Raw genomic sequence first — 19,230 nt, forward strand, 5'->3', positions numbered from 1 at the left:
TGAAACACCCTACCCTAAATCTAACCGATCTGGAGATATTTCAATTTAATTGTTTTTTATAAAAAATAGCCGATTTTCGGCTATCAGCTTAGATATTTTGAAATGCGTAAGTCTTATTATTATTATTACATGATTTTTACTTGTAAAATAAGATGCTGTATGACCCCAATAACCAATATTGTACGTAAAATGAATAAACAAGTCGTTTTAGACGATTAAAACTTATAAAATCTAATAAAAAATTAGAAAGATTATTTCCGATCTTTCTCCATCTATTCTTGTCTCTGGCGGTGTGGAGGGCATTGTGAAACGTGGAATCAAGAGCGGTGCTGATCTGGTCGGACCAACGTATTGGGCTGCGCCTCATAGTACAAACCTGCACAATTACTAATAGGAGATTATAGGTCCTCCGAGGTAGAATCCACCATCCTGCGTACATCTGCTAAGAGATGCTGCTGATATTCACAGCATCTGGATAGCATAGCTATGAGACAATCGTTACTGTCAGCAATAATTGTAAAACAAAATTAAACGGACACAGACAATTACAGCGGGCAATTAGCATTTTTTTAATTATCTCGCGGTTTACAACAATGAAATAGGACTTTGCTTATTCATCTCGTATTTTTGGGGACTAAATGAACAATTTTGTGATGCTTTTAAATTCTAATTGTGGTGTATGTACGATAAAAAGGTGAAGGAAAAACTAAATTTGTATTTCATTTAAAATGGGTATTTTTATTTTTGCTTGTGTATCCATTTTATATTTTTATAACATACCTTTGTTTACACGATCGATTAAGAATTTTGTACTGTTGTCTTTGGCATTCGGAGAAAGATTTCTTCTCCTATATCGAAAATGTATGTTTTTGTTGTAGTTTCAAATTCATTCATGAATATCTCGACCTTCGATCAATAGTACTATTATTGATCGAAGATCTCGACACTTTTACTTTTAAATTGAATATTTAATTTTTTATAAGTTTTAATGTACTTATCTATGCAAAATTTATGAGAATAGTATTCCTTTTTTTTATTGCTTAGATAGATGGACGAGCTCACAGCCCACTTGGTGTTAAGTGGTTACTAGAACCGATAGATATCCACAACGTAAATGCGCCACCCACCTTGAGATATAAGTTCTAAGGCCTCAAGTATAGTTACGGCTGCCCCACCCTTCAAACCGAAGCGCATTACTGCTTCACGGCAGAAATAGGCACGGTGGTGGTACCTACCCGTGCGGACTCACAAGAGGTCCTACCACCAGTAAAATAATATGATCCCTTAAATAATATGAATAATAAGGATAAGGTAGATGAACAGTAGATCCAGGTAGATCTTGAGATATAGCCGGTACTGAGGCGCGTGGCTGCCATCACTAACTCTAAATAAGCAATAATATAAAACAAGAACAGACGGCGACATCTAATACAGCCGTTAGTATTCACATTGAGCGACCGTTTTGTTTCAAATCTCAGTGTACGAACGTGTTGTGAATACATTTCAACGTCACACTACACCTGGCGCTCTATCTTAAACCTTACAGAGCTCCTGGCCCCAAATGTTGTCGCCCTTGTAATTCTCTACAAGATGCATCAAACTGATGATATTCCTCCAAGATGCTCCAGCTTGAGTGAGGATTGTTAGAAAATTTTTGATGTTAATACTTGCACTTACCTCAAAAGTGTAACAAGTTTTTGTTGTTTTTCTTTGCGTAGATGATAGTATAGTAGGAGTGTCTGTTTGTAATAATAAAATAACCACTTTTTACTAAATGCCTAAGTATGTATACCAAAGTACATATACCAAAATATTTTATTTTCTATTTTTGTCTGTCTGTTCCGGCTAAGCTCTGGAACGGCTGGACCGATTTTGACGAGACTTTCACTGATAGGTAGCTGATGATATAAGGAGTAACTTAGGCTGCTTTTTTAGACTAGCTTGGCACCGCGGCGTCACCCGCGGTTCGACAATAATTGCGGGTAACATCGCCGGATTCAGCTATCGATGATAAAATTTCATGTTTCCGAAGCGAAGCGAGGGCGGGTCGCTAGTCTACAATATAAATGCCACCATCCACCTTGAGATATGAGTCATAAGGTTCAATTCATGTTGAATGGTAGGTATGTGCCAAAAAATATCCTTGGAAATATACTGCGGAACAACCAAAAATGTTGCAGATAATAAGGACTCTGCTCCTCTGGGGGCTAGAGCGCTGTTCAAAGGAGGTTCTCAAAGGAGAAACTCAGTTCAAGCAACTTCTCAGAAGCTAATCAGGACTCTAAATATCATTTTCGCGCCATCGATGTGTCGATGTTTTAACAAGCTTACCCGATAAACATACAACTATAACTATAAACTGTATCTTCAAACAAACTGGATCAATTCAGTTAGCGACAGAATATAATCAAGTTTGAATGAGTAAAACAAACAGCTCAACTTGTTTGTCATTGTCACCGGTCGGTGTCACCCCTGTTTGCAATTATGAACTCGGCCGCGACTGCTCGCTCTAAGCCCAAAATCGTAAAGTTATTCCCAAACAATACGGTTCGTTAAAATGTGCCCTCGGGTTCAAGCACGGGGCCCTTTCATTGGCCCTTCATAACGAACTTCCGTCGATAGTTACAATTAAAGCCGCTAGGTGTCGCCCTTTCTTTGTCCTAGAGCTCTAGCGCCCTAACGATGTCCGGCGCCGCCCGCCGCAGCCGCGGTGCAACGTTGCGTTTAAATTGAATGATAAAAGAATCGTCTGGAGTGGATGAATAGGGCTCGTTTGTGAGACGCTTCTTAAAATTATATGAACTACGCAGGGGCGGGAGGGGTTGTGCGCTGCCAGCGGTGAGCGCCAAAATCTCTATATATAAAAATTAATTGCTGTTCGTTAGTCTCGCTAAAACTCGAGAATGGCTGGACCAATTTGGCTAATTTTAGTCTTGAATTATTTGTGAAAGTCTAGAAAAGGTTTAAAAAGTAGATAAATATATTTTCCCTTTTGATGTGTTCCCCGTCGGACGGATTCCTTTTGTTTGTTTTAAGTTTATTTTATACAGAAGTTTAAGTCTTTTATTTATCGATTGAGGCACTACGAAGTCTGCTGGGTCAGATAGTTTATAATAACATTTTCCTGTGACGCCATTCAGACCAGAAAATTGCGTGAGCATGTTTAATTTGACATCCTGTGATGTCGTCGTATTCTTTATAATTTTCGTAGAGATTTTTCTATGGTGATTCTTAAATTCACCATAATATCATACGTACTATACAAACGTGGACGACTCTATCGCATGTAAGGAAGGTTGTACGTGTAGCTGTGTACGTACGTATGTATGTTTGTTTGTTCACAATTCTTTCATATAGCGATCGAAGAAATGGTTGTGCTACTTCGTTTAATAGGTTCGTAGAGTCTAGTATATTCTTCGGGCCTCGCTGAAGGTCATAAGCAACAGTGATTACTTGGTAATAAGTAGGCTATATCTAAGCGATTAAAAAAAAATTAAAGCAATTAAAAAAAAGAATATACTTGGACCTAATTGACATTATTAGCGGCACGTGCGACGGTTACACTTATTAAAATTCGTCATCGACCAATGTACTAAAAGATCATTTTTTTTATTATACACAAAAAATCTGTGATGCATTACGTTCATTATATAAAAACCATCATCAATCTTGATTCTCGACTCGGTTCTAATTACAAACTTAATAAACAGATTTCCCTTAATAATTAATTTTGTCATTTGAGATTTCATCATTAGTTTGTTTTCATTGGTAGGCGCGGCAATCTGGCTCCTTTTGAGCACTTATAACAGGATAAACGGTGAAAAAAATTATATCAGATTATTTAGCTAAATCTTGTCAAAAATGTTACAAAAGTAATGTTAAAATGTTAAAAGTGTTGTTTGCAAAATAAGAGTTTATTTAAAATAAAATCTACATTTGGAAATACTACACGCGCGACTGTTGCGTCCAATAATATAATTATTGAGATAACCGAGCAAAACGGAGACAAAAGCGGTTTCCGGCGAGCAACATCCGGCCGCCATTCCGTGGCACGCCGCCATCTTGTCGAGTCGCTGCGGTTATCGCCGACGCTGTCCGTTTGTTGTCGATGACAAGCGATGCCTTTTGTTCGTAATAGACGAGGGAGACGCTTTGCTCTTTGTGTTATATCCATTCAATATTCAGAAACAAGAAATGCTAAATACTGACTTGTATAAAAAGTACTGAAGGTGTGAATTAACACAGTTTCCGTGAAGATTTTTGTGTTCATGAATAAATAATATTCATTGTATCGATGGGTGAACAAGCCATGGCCCATCAGCGGTTACTATCAACCACCAGTAATTAGTTATGCAAATATATATATACATACATTTGGTTAATTTTGATTCTCATTACGCAATCTTGTTACTTCGTCATGGAAGTCATTCGTATCAATTTTATTTATTATAAAAATTGGTACCAGCCTGTGTGAGATTTGAATCTCGGCCCAGTAGCGTCGCTTGATACGAGTACACCAGGCGACTTATCGTCAAGGCCCCGACGGCTTCAAAGGCGGTATACACATAGGTGACAGAGCGCCCGTCGTCGTTACACCGGTTAGATTGAGGCTAATTTGCTCTTTGACCATTTTTTAAGTACCCACAATCACGCACATCAATTTTACGAGTTCATTTTTATGTAAAGCTTCCAAGGAAAAAATCAGTAGAAATTTTCTTATTACTTAAATTAAATTTAGACTTGAAATTTTCTTATTATATTATATGTACTTTTCCTAGATAATTTATTAGATTATGTTTAATTGTTAACACAGTCTTACTTTCGTTCATTTGGACAGTTTTTTTTCGGGCAGGGGCCGAATGCATGCATGAGGTTTCCGCGCCTAGAGGGTACGAGGAGTATGTGAGTGACAATCCGTAGATGAATATATGGATAAGCCTGCCCTAAATTTGTGGGAAATTTAAATGACTTAAATAAAGGTCTTTTTACATAAAATCTTTAAAAAAAAGCAATTTATGCTTTGTCTGATTTGAAAAATATTACAAATAAACTAAATGCCCAACAAAAGTTCTTAAAAGCTTAACTGTAACCAATAGAAACTTTAACAGACTACACCTAGCTAATCTTGACATTTCCAGCTTAATTAAGAGCTAAACGTTATAACTCCTGAATACAGTAACAAGATGAGTTTAGTAGCCGGCAGATTTCGTCCTCGGGTCGGTTGAGGAGTAGGGGGCGGGGATTGTGGAGTACGGGGAGGGGGAGTCGCAACAAGTGGCGCCGCGACGCCGACTCACAACCTATTTAACAGAACCTACACAGTTCATTTAAAAACAGTCACATCACTTGCAAATGTAACTGGGTATCGTCAGGCAAAGAGTCTCAATTGTACCAAAAACAAGTGTTTAATGGTTTTTATCGTGAAATCATCACCAGATCTATTTTTAAACTGTACTATTGGTTCTACTAATGCGTTGGGATTAATAGATTACATCTCGCAGTAGCCGCTTTCGGTGGCTTTTTTTGGAACCGGTGGTAGAGTTAACATTGTTATTTGTATTTTGATATTCAACAAGTGTGTCATACTGACATCTAAGTTGAAATAAATGATTTTGAATATTGAATTTGAATTTTTTTAATTTTGGTCACGTCGGTTTAGTTGTTAGTGGAGATGGACTCGTCGAGCCAACATCTTACCGCGTTCGGGATACGATTTGGATGTCAAGTGCCACATAGGACGCAAGATTATTTTTCTATTTAAACTTCAGAATTTTGTAGAGTATCTTCGGGACCTTGCCTAAAGGGCCTCCTTTTATTATAATATATTTTAGTTATTAAATAATTATTATTTTTATTACTTTTTTAAGGTTTTTAGTTTTATGTTCATTATTAGTAATAGTAGGTGTACATACCTACAGTTGCTTAAGTTCTAACATACGAATAGATTAATATTATTTATCTATAGTGTAGTCTTGGCGAAATCTGTGATTAAAGAACCATGATTATTGAGTATAGTAGTATCCGCTGATCGCCACTTGGTAGACGGCGTCAGTAGTGTCGCAAGCAATCATCTTTCATTCAAATTATCTCCTTGCGCAATTTTACTGGTGGTAGGACCTCTTGTGAGTCCGCGCGGGTAGGTACCACTGCCCTGCCTATTTCTGCCGTGAAGCAGTAATGTGTTTCGGTCTGAAAGGTAGGGCAGTCGTAACTATACTGAGATCTTAGAACTTATATCTCAAGGTGGGTGGCGCATTTACGTTGTAGATGTTTTTGGGCTCCAGTAACCACTTAACACCAGGTGAGCTGTGCGCTCGTCCATCCTTCTAAGCAATAAAATAATAATAATAATAATAAAGTGTGTCAGCCGACTGTACGAGCCGCGACGCCCCTGATACTTATCGACGGCTCCCAAAGTGACATCTTGACAGCACTCGACAAAGAGAAGTTGACTGCCTCGGTTTCCTCATAAAGAACGTTACTTGAAGCGTACCGACATTATAATTATTTAACTCGCATTGTATACAGTAGTAATATACGTTTAGAATTTTAATAAATTGAAAGTTATTGTTGTTGGTTTTGCGTTTTGACAAAAATGTGTTCAATACACATTTAGGCGCTTATTAATTATCTTTGAAAATAAGTCGATTGATATTCACAGATTTCATTTATTTCTCGTTTGTAAAATGACACGTAGGTACAGACAATGTTATTACAATTTATATAGTTGTTAGTAAATTAAGCAGGAGAAAGCTCATGACTCCAAATTTATTGTACCCATTTGCGTTCGTTTCTTTATATATACTTAAGTATTATTAATAGTCAAAACATTATTAAAAAAATAGAGTGCCGTATTTATAGATTAAGTTTATAATTTTAGTATAATATTTTTTTCACTGATAACGTGAACCGGAGGCAACTGAAGACCATTATTCAAATGATTAGTCTCATCATTATCCTGCCCTTCTCCCAGTCACCTGGGGTCGGCGCAACATGTTTTCTCCTTCCATACTCTTCTATCATATACCATTTCTTCGCTCACTCCCCCCTTACCCATATCGTCTTTCACACAATCCATCCATTTCTTCTTAGGTCTACCTCTTCCTCTATATCCTTCCACATTCATAGTTAACACTCTCTTACCGACCTCATTTTCATTTCGTCTCATCACATGTCCATACCATCCCAAACGCGCTCTTCTCAGCTTCTCTGTCACAGGTGCCGCTTTCAGACTTCCTCTAACATATTCAAATGATGAGTCTCCCGCTAAATATTTGACGACAATGTTTGGTCTGTTCCAGTACGAGATCGAATCACCCCGGGGCCGTTGTCGACATCAGCGAGAATCCACTTGACGCTAGTAAAGTAAGATATCATCTAGAATTATCATTTCAACATCGTGTTTATTTGCGAAAATATAACAAAGAAATCGATATTATTGACGAAATTTAATCTACGCAATTATTAAACCTAGCTCCAAACGATATTAGCAGTGGAAGGAGCTGACCATGAGCCCGTAAGGATACTTCGCGTTACGCCAATATACGATTTTACAAATTTAACTACTGGCTGAGTGCTAGAGTCTAGTCTAGTCTAGTTTTTTTTTAGTGGTGGTAGGACCTCTTGTGAGTCCGCACGGGTAGGTACCACCTCCCTGCCTATTTCTGCCGTGAAGCAGTAATGCGTTTCGGTTTGAAGGATGAGGCAGCCGTTGTAACTATACTGAGACTTTAGAACTTATATCTCAAGGTATGTGGGGCATTTACATTGTAGATATCTATGGGCTCCAGTAACCACTTAACACCAGGTGGACTGTGAGCTCGTCCAACCATCTAAGCAATATAAAAAAAATTGACGAAATATAATCTACGCAATTATTAAACCTAGCTCCAAACGATATTAGCAGTGGAAGGAGCTGACCATGAGCCCCTAAGCATACTTCGCGTTACGTACGCGAATATACGACTTAATAAATTGGACTACATAGACTGAGTGCTACCTTATTTATTTATTTATTCCATTAAATTCAAAGTCAGGCTTACAGCTTGCACCAAAACGCTTGACTCGTTAACACAAAAAACATTATTAAAACTATTAAGTACTATTATTATGCTAAAAATAACATTATTTTGGAAAAAAGTATTCCCCAACTATCGGCAAATACGTCAGCTTCCTGGATTTCGGACAGAAATTCGTTTAACAGCACAGCGCTACAGTCTAATGATCTAAATCTCGTATTTCAGTTACTGATAGCTTTTGAATCGGGTCTACTGGTGGTATGGGACCTCCGCGCTCGCACCGCCGAGTGGCGGGGAGCCCTGGGGACCGGGGGGCCCGCCGACGGGGTCAGGGCCGCCGCCTGGCAACACGACGGTAAACTAATGACTGCTCACATCGACGGAGCCCTGGCGACATGGACTACGAGGGGACCGAGACCTTCTTCCGTTTCTTATCCTCATGGTAAGTACAATGAGCTACGAGCATATTGAATCCTTACGTAGTACAACAGCTACTGGACTTTTCAGTTTTTTTAAACATAATAATAAACTACGTAACAACTTTAACAATTTTTATACTTTACTCCCCATTTCGTACCCCCTCTTGTTCCCTCTAGTTCCTATCTTTGTACCACTGGTAATGTACCAATTCTGTTGAAGATTAATCTTATCTCACTATGGGTGAGGTGCTAAAAAAAACTCATGTCCTTTTCTTTAATCCCATTTCTTTGAGATGAGTATGAACTCATTTCAACGAAATGCTTAGAGCACTCCTCTATAAGTACAATTGCATTCCAACCAAACACAGTTCTCCATTATGTTTCTACCGAATGAAAACGGGTACCATAAAATGGGTAATTTGAGTATAGAAAAAAGACGGTTGTTGAGTTTCTGGTGACGCATTAACGTGGTGTTCAATCCAAGACTTTTCTTTCCACTAATTTGGTTTATTGCATCAAGTTTCACTCTTAAACGCCTCACAGCCCTCAAATAATATTCTTTATTTACCGTTTAACTTTCCGGCAAGAATTCCGAGTGTACAACACCGCGATAGTCAAACGAAACAGTAAATAAGACTTTGAATTTTAATAGACTTAATGGAAAAACTTAAAAACATATCAAAGTTCATTGAAACCGATAAAAACTTCTTATCGATTTCGGTTCAGTTGGTAGGCGCCACTCCGAAGCTTGTTGACTAGTTTGCATCTCAAACTCATAAACCCACTTCTCGTCACCAGTGTCAATGTGTTTCATGAATTCGGAATTCGGTCGCAATTCATTCGTTCTAGCCTGTCCTCTGCGACTTTTATGCGATTGAGCTTAAGGAGAAAATTCAGATTTTTGGGACCAGCCGAGCGGCAATATGTTACCCAACCAATTATTTAAATAAAATGGTACGGATCGACTCGTGAAACACAAAATTCGGCGACTATCTCTTAAACTTGAATTATTATTTTCAGTCTTTTTTTTCCTACCTAATCTGATAGCCTTGAGAGGCTATATCAGCGTAACCTTAACTAGTAGGTGAGCTCACGGGGCTCAAACCTGATGACGTTGCTAACACGAACCCTAGCAAGAGCCGTGCTTCGCAGAATCTACCGCCGGATCGGAAACACGACCCACTGAGAAGACCCGGCGAGAAACTCAGTGGGCTATTTTCAGTCACTATTTCCTTTTACCATGTAAGCATCAGTTGCAGACGTTGATGACTTAACGAGAGCGAAGCACGACTTCCATCACATCTCGACTGCATTTGAACGTTTTATACCACTCATAACGACATTTTTTTATAAAGTCGATTCACCGTGAGACTTCTGTAACACTTGCAGACACTCCGAACACGAAATTCCATTGTCAACGCAAAATTTAAAACAAACTCTTTGTTCGATGTTTTTGTCCATTATGAAATTCGCAATACTCACTAGATATGATATAATTATTATAAAAAAAACATTATATTTAATGTAAATAACAGATGCAACTCAAAATCCGCGCCAAAATTGAAAATAGTTGTGCCCATCTAACAACAAAAAAAAAGAGTTTTGAACTATAAAAAATTTACAGAAAGTATATGTTATATTTAGTTAAAATTTATCGTGTTTGTTTTTTCAGCGAAAGCAACCAAAGACGGTAAATTGGAGACCTGCAAACCTATACACAGACTTGAATGGAAAACTTCAAAAACAGGGTGAGTCATCGCCAAAATATTCATAAACAAATGTTTTTGTGCAACCGATGTAAATCATCATAGTAGTAAAATTAAAAGAAGAATTAAAATCAAAATGGTTTCATTCAATTAGGCCTTTTAAGGCGCTCAGAAACGATGGCATCTACCATGACTTCGGAACTCAGTTTCAACAATGAGAGGATTCAACAAGAAACTTAGGACTTACTCTTTTGTAACGATACATATGTAAATGGTATACAAGTTCTATCGGGTATTTTCATACCCACATTACGCTAAGATTCCGCTTAGTGGTGGATATATTTAAATACTAATCTTCTGTCACTGGTGTCTGGTTTGTGGTATCCAGCAAGAAGGCGATCCTGCAGAACTGGTCGTCCATTTAAATCTGAACGGGATCATACCAAATCCAAACCTGTTATTGTGTCCACCTTGTTCTCAAGGTGACATGATGAGTGTTGCGCTCCAGAATTCCGATACTGTTCTTTCACCACTCGGTCTTTTAGTGCCACGAAGTAGTTATGCGTTATTGTTTGAAGGGTGGACAGCTGTGACGTAAGACAATTGAAATTTCAAAATGGCTGGCACCTTTCACCACTGTCCAGTTAGGAAGGGCCTTTGAGTCCTCGATATATGTAGTCTAGTCGTTAGGAATTTGTTTGTTGTTTTTTTTTCTTTGAATAAAATCTTGTACCCTCGCCTCGTTAGCAAGAGATCATGGCTAATGTGCCGGAAGATGACGCTACATTGAACAAGCGATCCGGCTCGTTTATTGCATTCGAACTAAGCTTTCTCGTTTATCAAACTGTTTTGCATAATGGGGATATAACGCTATTTCTTTGCTTTAAGGTCAAAATAAATTGGTACAAGCCAAACATATTTGAAATGCTTCTATTGATTCTTTAATTAGTCCCAAATTAGAAGCGTACGTAATTTCCAAGGCCAGTAGCAGGTACTAATTTCTTAAAAATGACGTATAAAATGATAGATGAAACCAGGGACGTCTTAAACTAGGCTGGGGCCCTTGGGCACACAAGAATTTGAGGCCCTTTTGGAAAGTAAAAAAAGCGAATTATAACTTTAATATTATTAATTATATTAGAATGCTGCTGGTTTTTGGTTACGATAACGATAATGGTTTCTTTCGAGATTTCTCCAAAAAATATTCATCCAGCAAAATATTCCATTATATCTTTAAAGTCAATTTTTTGAAGGATATCACTTTCTATGCCCATTATTGAAAAATTACTCAGCCGTTCTTGTAAAATTGTTGTTCGCAATTCATTTTTTATTCTCTTAAGCTGCTAAAATGACCTCTCTCGACTACAATTGGTAACCAAATTGTCGGTTCTTCGGGGCCCCCTGAGAATGGGGGCCCTGGGCACGGGCCCCGTGTGCCCTTATGGTAAAGACGGTATTGGATGAAACCCGTAGGTAGCTACAGGTGTCTGCGTCAGTATCCGCGCAACTTGTACGGGCCAGTTTAAATCAAAAGTCGGCACGGTTTATCGTTCATAAGAAGAGCAAATATTTTCACTTTTTCTATACTTGGTTATTACGAAAGCTTTAAGAAGGCATGCCTAGAAACATTATAATATGATCTTGACATTTAAGGGACATCTTAATTACTTAATTTTGCTTACATGGCATAAAATTGCTTAAATTTTTTATTAAATAGCGCTACAAGAATAGGGTTAAGTTAAAAATAACACAGTTAAAAGAAGTGACTCTAAACTGTTATTTTTAACACAATGCGAATACACAGTCAATGATTACTATTCATATAAAAATGTCGGTAAGACGTTGGTCCTTAACATTATTTAGTAAAATAGTAATGTCGACTAGACATTTTACAAAATGATGTACTTATTAGATCATGACAACTAAATGCAATAAAATCTGATATTTTACAATAGTTCTGTGCGTTAGTTTGATTTTTTAAGACGCTTCCTGAAGCATAATTATTATTTTTCAGTAAGACATGACAAAAGGCAATGCTAGATTTTACAACCCATTAAATTCTCACAAGGGGCGCTTTAAGCGAAATCGATTTTTAAAGGTTTAAATCTCAAAAACGAACTCAAAAGCTTATAAACCCTACTCGGTCGTAAGCGAACAATCTAAAATAAAAAATCGGTTGTCTGCAAAGTCGGTTTACTGACGATAGTTGAACGTGACCACGTCATGAGAAAATACTGATGGAATGGTTTCATTTTTCAATTATCGCAATTATCGTTGCTATAAACAATTGACACTACATTCACTTTTCACTGAACTTCATACTTGACGAAAACATGTAAATGTATTATTATATAGCAGCTTTCCACGCGGATGCATCGCTCACTCAATTAGGAGAGTGACAGAGGTCGAACGCTGCCGAACGCGGAGGCCGATTGTGCCTCTTTGTCGCTCGTTGCGCGCTCTCGCTTGCACTTCAAGCCTTAAATGGAACGCCTCAGAGCGAGGTAACACCGCATGAGTCATGTGTTTTCCTGCGTGCAGCCGGCTCCATCGCATTATAAGACGTTGTCACGTCAAAAATTTTAAAGCCCCTGAAAATGTATTGTGCCTTGTAAAGAAATAAAAAGTTGTTTTACAATTTTCAGTGAAAGCTTGGTGATATTCAGCGGTGGGTTGCCGACAGATAAGGCCGGGAAAACGCACAGCATCACAGTCCTCAACGGAAAGAGCACTACCGTGCTAGAGATGGAGCATAGCGTCGTTGACTTCGTAACCTTATGCGAGACTCCCCACACTGCCGGTAGGAAGACCTTGCTTAGCAAGACTTTAGTTCTATACCGAAGATCTTCTATGAGTTTGTCAATTTTTTTTTTATTGCTTAGATGGGTGGACGAGCTCACAGCCCACCTGGTATTAAGTGGTCACTCTGGGTGGGTGGAGCCCATAGACATCTACAACGTAAATGCGCCACCCATCTTGAGATATAAGTTCTAAGGTCTCAGTATAGTTACAACGGCTGCCCCATCCTTCAAACCGAAACGCATAACTGCTTCACAGCAGAAATAGGCGGGGTGGTGGTACCTACCCGTGCGGACTAACAAGAGGTCCTACCACCAGTAAAACAAGAGGTCCTACCACCAGTAAAATTGTCCAGTCTTACAAATCAGGCACGGCTGTGTGTGTGACCATTCTCGAACTAATGCCACTATTTCCACAGCAGCGGTCTCGATGGGATAGATACTATCCTGACTATTTCTGCCCCGACGATGTCATTCATTTCGGACATTAAAATTGATACATTCACTTAGCATCCCAATGGGTTGGTGGCGTTTATATATGCTGTGATGTCCATAGGCTCCTGAAACCTCTTAACAGATACAAAAACACAAATATCAGAAATGACGTCTAAATTGGTAACTAAGTATATTTGTTTTTACAAACAAAAGTTTTTACTTCGTATTGGTGGACAATGAAGACATCCGTTTTGAAATAGAACAGGTACCCATGACATTGTCTATGTTAATACACTTCTAACCACCTCGCTATTAGTCGTGATTAGCTATTGACTACTCTATTCGAAGTCCAGATCTGATTCCGACCGAAGTCTGTATCTTTGTTAAGCATTTGTTAAACATGATTTCATTTGTTTCTGGGCCCAGGAGAAATTCCAGCTTGAAATTTTGCATTTAGATTAATTATATAACTGGCCTTTTTAACTAAATAGTGTTTGAATTCCTGCCCAATATAAAACATTAGAGCGCTATCTGCGGGATAGATGCAAGAAGCAGAGACCGTCCGTCGCTATTCTATACACCGATCAGCATTAACAGAGGTCTTCCTGCTCTCAGACTACCAAGAACCGTACGCGATAGTGGTGCTGCTCCAGAACGACCTGGTGGTTATAGACCTGCTGTCTCCAGGATACCCCTGCTTCGAAAACCCCTACCCTATGGACATTCATGAGTCTCCCGTCACATGCTGTTCTTACTTCGCTGATTGTCCCTCCGATTTGGTGAGTGAATACTAAATTGAAACAGTTTGAGAGAAACACTTGGTTGTATCTTACTGATATGCGGTCATTGTTGGCGTCAGTGAATATCTATAATAATAAATAAATCTACAGTGGTTTTACGGATGTTCCGTTATAACTACTGAACCATGCATCCGATTGACTTGAAACTTCGTATCCATGTAGAAAACACACGCACTTAATGGATAGGCTAATATTTATATGAGTGTTGGACTCCCTACACCAGTTGTAGGAGCTTTAATGATGAGAATCTTTGTGGGGGTGAGAAATAATAATGTTAATTTTAAATGCCCAACGAAGCGGACGGGTACAGCTAGTATAATATATGATTGTAGCAAGCCAGGCAATTTAAAAACAATTTCAGATCCCCGCGTTCTACTCAGTGGGCAGGCAGGGTAACAAGAAGGTAGCAGGGTTTAGTGAAAAGCTGTGGCCCATCAACGGTGGAGAGTGGGCACCCGCCTCTTGCTCATACAGCGAAATTATACTCACCGGGTGAGTAACAACAAGATCTTTTGATGTCTCTACGAGTTTAATGTAGAGAACGCCATCTATATAAACAAATGTTATTTATTCTTTGTCTGTGGTTTTGACACAAAATCTATTTTCAAGCTTAAACAAAGCTAATCCCAAAGAAAACAGTATTGATTCTTTATTGCATAGCTTTATCGCGGGATTATGCGCGGCGATCGAACCAAGAAATTCCGTAACGAAAATAAAACCTAATACCCCCACTCCGCCTACCATGTAGCTCGCGTTCAACACATTCACGCGTTGCGCTTGTGTAGTGTTTGTGAATAAGCACGCGGTGTGACGTCGCACTGCATGCGCACCATGAAGAGTCTGCCCATCTCTCTCTCGCGCGATCTTGCTTATGAGTGTGAAGGGGACAGTTAATGTTTTGCTTTTGTTAATGTTTATAAATATAGCGTGGTCTTATTTTTATTGTTTTAATATTAAATTATTATTGTCTAATTATAATTACAGAAGTTGATAAAAATGATATGCAATAGCTTTACCGCGGCAATCCCCGAGTGGCACACGTGTTTTTTTTTCTCACTTTGGAATCTTCAAAATGTTTGATCAGATTGCTTATATTGATTTAAACATTCATAATATTCCATAATCTATATATGTTACTGTTGATTTTCCTGAAAAATAAATACATAACTCTTTTCTTCGATCTTCAAAGCTCTGATTTTAGCACAATTTATGTGACATCAATGTTTATCGACGTGTTTCTTAGAATCATGCTTGAGGCAATTTTTAAGGTAGGCACCGGCACGTTTTTGTTGTATGCACGTACCCTTTGGATGGCAATAAAAAAATTACTTTAGAATGAGTATCTCAACTCAACAAAAGTAGCGCTGTACTTGTTTACCAAAATGGTTTGCTTCGAGACAGATGCCTTCTTGGATCTTTGTTCTAAAATATAATTAATTATGGAGGGTGACAAATCAATCCAATTTTATTACTGGTGGTAGGACCTCTTGTGAGTCCGCACGGGTAGGTACCACCACCCTGCCTATTTCTGCCTTGAAGCAGTAATGCGCTTCGGGTTGAAGGGTGGGGCAGCCGTTGTGACTATACTGAGAGCTTAGAACTCATATCTCAAGATGGGTGGCAGGCAGCATTTACGTTAACACCAGGTAGGCTGTAAGCTCGTTCATCCATACGCGCAATAAAAAAAAATTGGGACTCCTCACGTGAGCCGAATGAGGTCACGTAAACAGAAAATTAGCAATACTACAAAACAATAATATTAACTGTTGTATGTTTATGTGAAGTAAACGACCGTTCTTTTCCCAGGCACGCGGACGGTAGTGTCAAGTTCTGGGACGCGAGTGCGGGTACTTTACAGATCTTGTACAAACTGAAATGTTCTAAAGGTTTGTGCCTCATATTAAACTATGGTCATTTTAATGGTCAAACTATTAAATATACAACGGCGATTATGTGGTCGTTGATCATAAAATCCATAGACACAATCCGTTCAATTTCTTGCCGGATTTTCTCTGTGGCTCGCTATTCCGATCCGGTGGTAGATTCTACGAAGCACTGCTCTTGCTAGGGCCAGTATTAGCAACACTCTCATTTCGAGCCAGTGAGCTACCCTACCAGCCATTTTGTATGCGTTTCGGTTTGAAGGGTGGGGCAGCCGTTATAACTGTACTTAAGACCTTAGAACTTATATCTCAAGGTGGGTGGCGCATTTAAGTTTTGGATGTCTATGGGCTCCAGTAACCACTTAACGCCAGGTGGGCTGTGAGCTCGTCCATCCATCTCTGGTAGCTGGCGGGCGCACAGCTGGCGTTAGCACCAGTCAGTAGGTAGACGAGCCGTCCGTGTGCGCAGTGTTCGAGCGCGGGGGGGTGGCGGGCGGCGGGGCGGCGGGCGAGGAGAGCCCGGTGGCGGCGCAGCAGCTGGCGCTCTGTGCGGAGTCGCGGCGCCTCGCGGTGGCGCTCCCGCACGGACACGTGCTGCTCTTCAAGTTCCGCAAGACGGAGACGCACGGAGAGACACACGTACGTAGTGACTAACATTCTCTGCACCTCGACACTGAACCCGAGGGCTGTTACTCTTTACCAGCATTTTTTTACTGGTGGTAGGACATCTTGTGAGTCCGCACGGGTAGGTACCACCAACCTGCCTATTTCTGCCGTGAAGCAGTAATGCGTTTCGGTTTGAAGGGTGGGGTAGCCGTTGTAACTATACTGAGACCTTAGAACTTATATCTCAAGGTGTGTGACGCATTTACGCTGTAGATGTCTCTCCAGTAACCACTTAACACCGGGTGGGCTGTGAGCTCGTCCAGCCACCTAAGCAATAAATAAAAAAAAAAAAACAAGTAGCGGGGCTTACTGAGCAAACTGCAAACTAATCCACTTCGATAAAGCGGCACGACACGAGAATCCTCTCATCGTGGCCGCCGGTAACTACATTCCCGATCCTGCGGACAGAATGGAAAGCAGTCGACGTCGCCCAAAACACGTCATCTCGGATCCACCCGATCCACTAACGGTGCTTCTAGGTACTTCAAGCACCGGTCACCGTTCTCGTCGAACCCGTCGCTTGCGACGAAGGGCTCGACGAGTAAATTAACTCTCAGAGACAGCCCACTGAGTTTCTCGCCGGATCTTCTCAGTGGGTCGCGTTTCCGATCCGGTGGTAGATTTTGCGAAGCACGGCTCTTGCTAGGGTTCGTGTTACCAACGTCATCAGGTTTGAGCCCCGTGAGCTCACCTACAAAAGTTAGGGTTACGCTGAAATAACCTCTCAAGGCTCTCAGATTAGGTAGGAAAAAAAAAAAAAGCAAACTAATCGAACGCCATTATTACCGCGTGAATGTCACCGCCGACCTCCTGAGTTATGGTCGAAATCTCAATTGGGTTGGACTAATAGCTGTCCAAGCTCTTCAAACTGAAACGCGCAGCTGTAAACAAGCAGATGACGTCGGCTCACGACGCGCCACTGGTGTCAGAGTACATACACACAATACCGTCTTTACCATAAGGGCACACGGGGCCCGGGCCCATGGCCCCCATTCTCAGGGGGCCCTGAAAGACCGACAATTTCTCTTACACGTTTATTCTCAAAACATTTTTGTCGGGCACATTACACTTTTTTCAAAAATCAGTAATCACAAGACATATACTATGCCTATAATAGAAGATTTTGCTCAACAGTAATCCCGAAAGAAACCGTTATCGAAATCGTAACCATTTTGGTTACCAGCAGCATTCTAATATCATTAATGACATATTATATCATACTGTATTTGATTACCTACAATAAATGGTCATACTCAGTAAAAAATGTTATTATAATTCGCTTTTTTTACTTTCCAAAAGGGCCTCAAATTCTTGTGTGCCATCCTAGTTTAAGACGTCCCTGCATACACATCGTAATCATTTGAATACAATTCAGCATCTAGTATGATCATCTTGATGCTGGATCAGAATTAAATTGGAAATTAACGCAATTTTCATGCGTCAATCGGTAGGTGAATATCTATTTATTGAAGTGTGACATATAAGTGTTTCGAACATTGTGTCCAGTCTTAAAGGTAACTGACAAAAGAACTGTTCTGATTTCATCCGTTCACTTTAGGTTATAGAAGTCCCTATGATCACGGACACGCTGGAAGAGGAAACGTCTCCGGAGGCCGAGGGCGGGAGGTCCATGTCGTTCAGTCGAGGAGCGGACTCTGTAGAAGGAGAAAATAGAAGGGTGCGGTTCCGTATAGAATTTTGTATTAAAATAGTGTTTTATTTTATGTAGTTTAGTGTTAACTGGACTTGTGAAACATGTATATATGGTTTGTAATTATTCATGAACGGTTGTTGTCGGCGGCTGCCCCTAGCATTGCTGAAATCCATGGTCGACGGTAACCACTCACGATCAGGTGGGCCCGTATGCTCGTTTATCTACAAGGGCAATGAAAAGAATTGTTATAATAAATATTTGATATTGGTGCAGTCTGGCGTGTGGGGCGGCTGGTCGTCACTGCGCGTACGCGGCGCCAGCGGCACTGGGGGCGCGCGGCGTGCTGCGGGGTTCCAGCCCGCACTCGTGGCGCTGCAGCCCGGCCCGCCCCACGCCGTCACCGCACTCACGCTCAATTCTTCCTACGGACTGTCAGTACACTCACTACCCTCCTCACGCTACACATCCAAACCTTTCACGTAGAACATAAATTACTCAATGTAAATGCTATTAAATGAATGGTAGCTAGCAACGACCATCTAGAGTAGGTACATAAAATGTACTTTGGGCAGACAAAAAATTACCATGGAAGACATAATCCAGAATGGGACGCCGCCCTCCTGCCGCTGTCCAGTACGAACCTCGTGTGAAGAAAACCGTCATAACGCTTAGCAACCTTTGTAAGAGGCAATGAATATGGCACAATCTGAGACGGGAGGTCGGAATGGACTCTGCGCGACTTGCGACGTTGGGCGGTTTGATGGAAAAATTATATTAGAATACATGTTTGCCTTCATAACGCAAATCTAATTTTATTGTAAGTTGGTTATAGTATTAGACATAGTACAGTC

At 40.1% G+C, this 19,230-nt stretch overlaps 1 protein-coding gene across 8 annotated transcripts in view; it reads left to right on the plus strand.

Annotated features, from left to right (window-relative positions):
- LOC101736018 (syntaxin-binding protein 5) overlaps window positions 1-19,230 on the plus strand; it is a 235,842-nt gene that overhangs the window by 196,105 nt on the left and 20,507 nt on the right. For all 8 annotated transcript variants that reach the window (XM_038019508.2, XM_062675298.1, XM_062675296.1 and 5 more), the window contains 10 exons: window positions 7,302-7,365; window positions 8,244-8,460; window positions 10,110-10,185; window positions 12,789-12,943; window positions 13,992-14,155; window positions 14,538-14,668; window positions 15,983-16,062; window positions 16,529-16,698; window positions 18,284-18,403; window positions 18,653-18,810. In XM_038019508.2, coding sequence (XP_037875436.1) covers window positions 7,302-7,365; window positions 8,244-8,460; window positions 10,110-10,185; window positions 12,789-12,943; window positions 13,992-14,155; window positions 14,538-14,668; window positions 15,983-16,062; window positions 16,529-16,698; window positions 18,284-18,403; window positions 18,653-18,810 — 1,335 coding nt within the window. The remainder of the gene's footprint in view (window positions 1-7,301; window positions 7,366-8,243; window positions 8,461-10,109; window positions 10,186-12,788; window positions 12,944-13,991; window positions 14,156-14,537; window positions 14,669-15,982; window positions 16,063-16,528; window positions 16,699-18,283; window positions 18,404-18,652; window positions 18,811-19,230) is intronic.

Source organism: Bombyx mori, chromosome 23 (genome assembly GCF_030269925.1).
Source record: "Bombyx mori chromosome 23, ASM3026992v2".
Classification (NCBI taxonomy): Eukaryota; Metazoa; Arthropoda; class Insecta; order Lepidoptera; family Bombycidae; genus Bombyx; species Bombyx mori.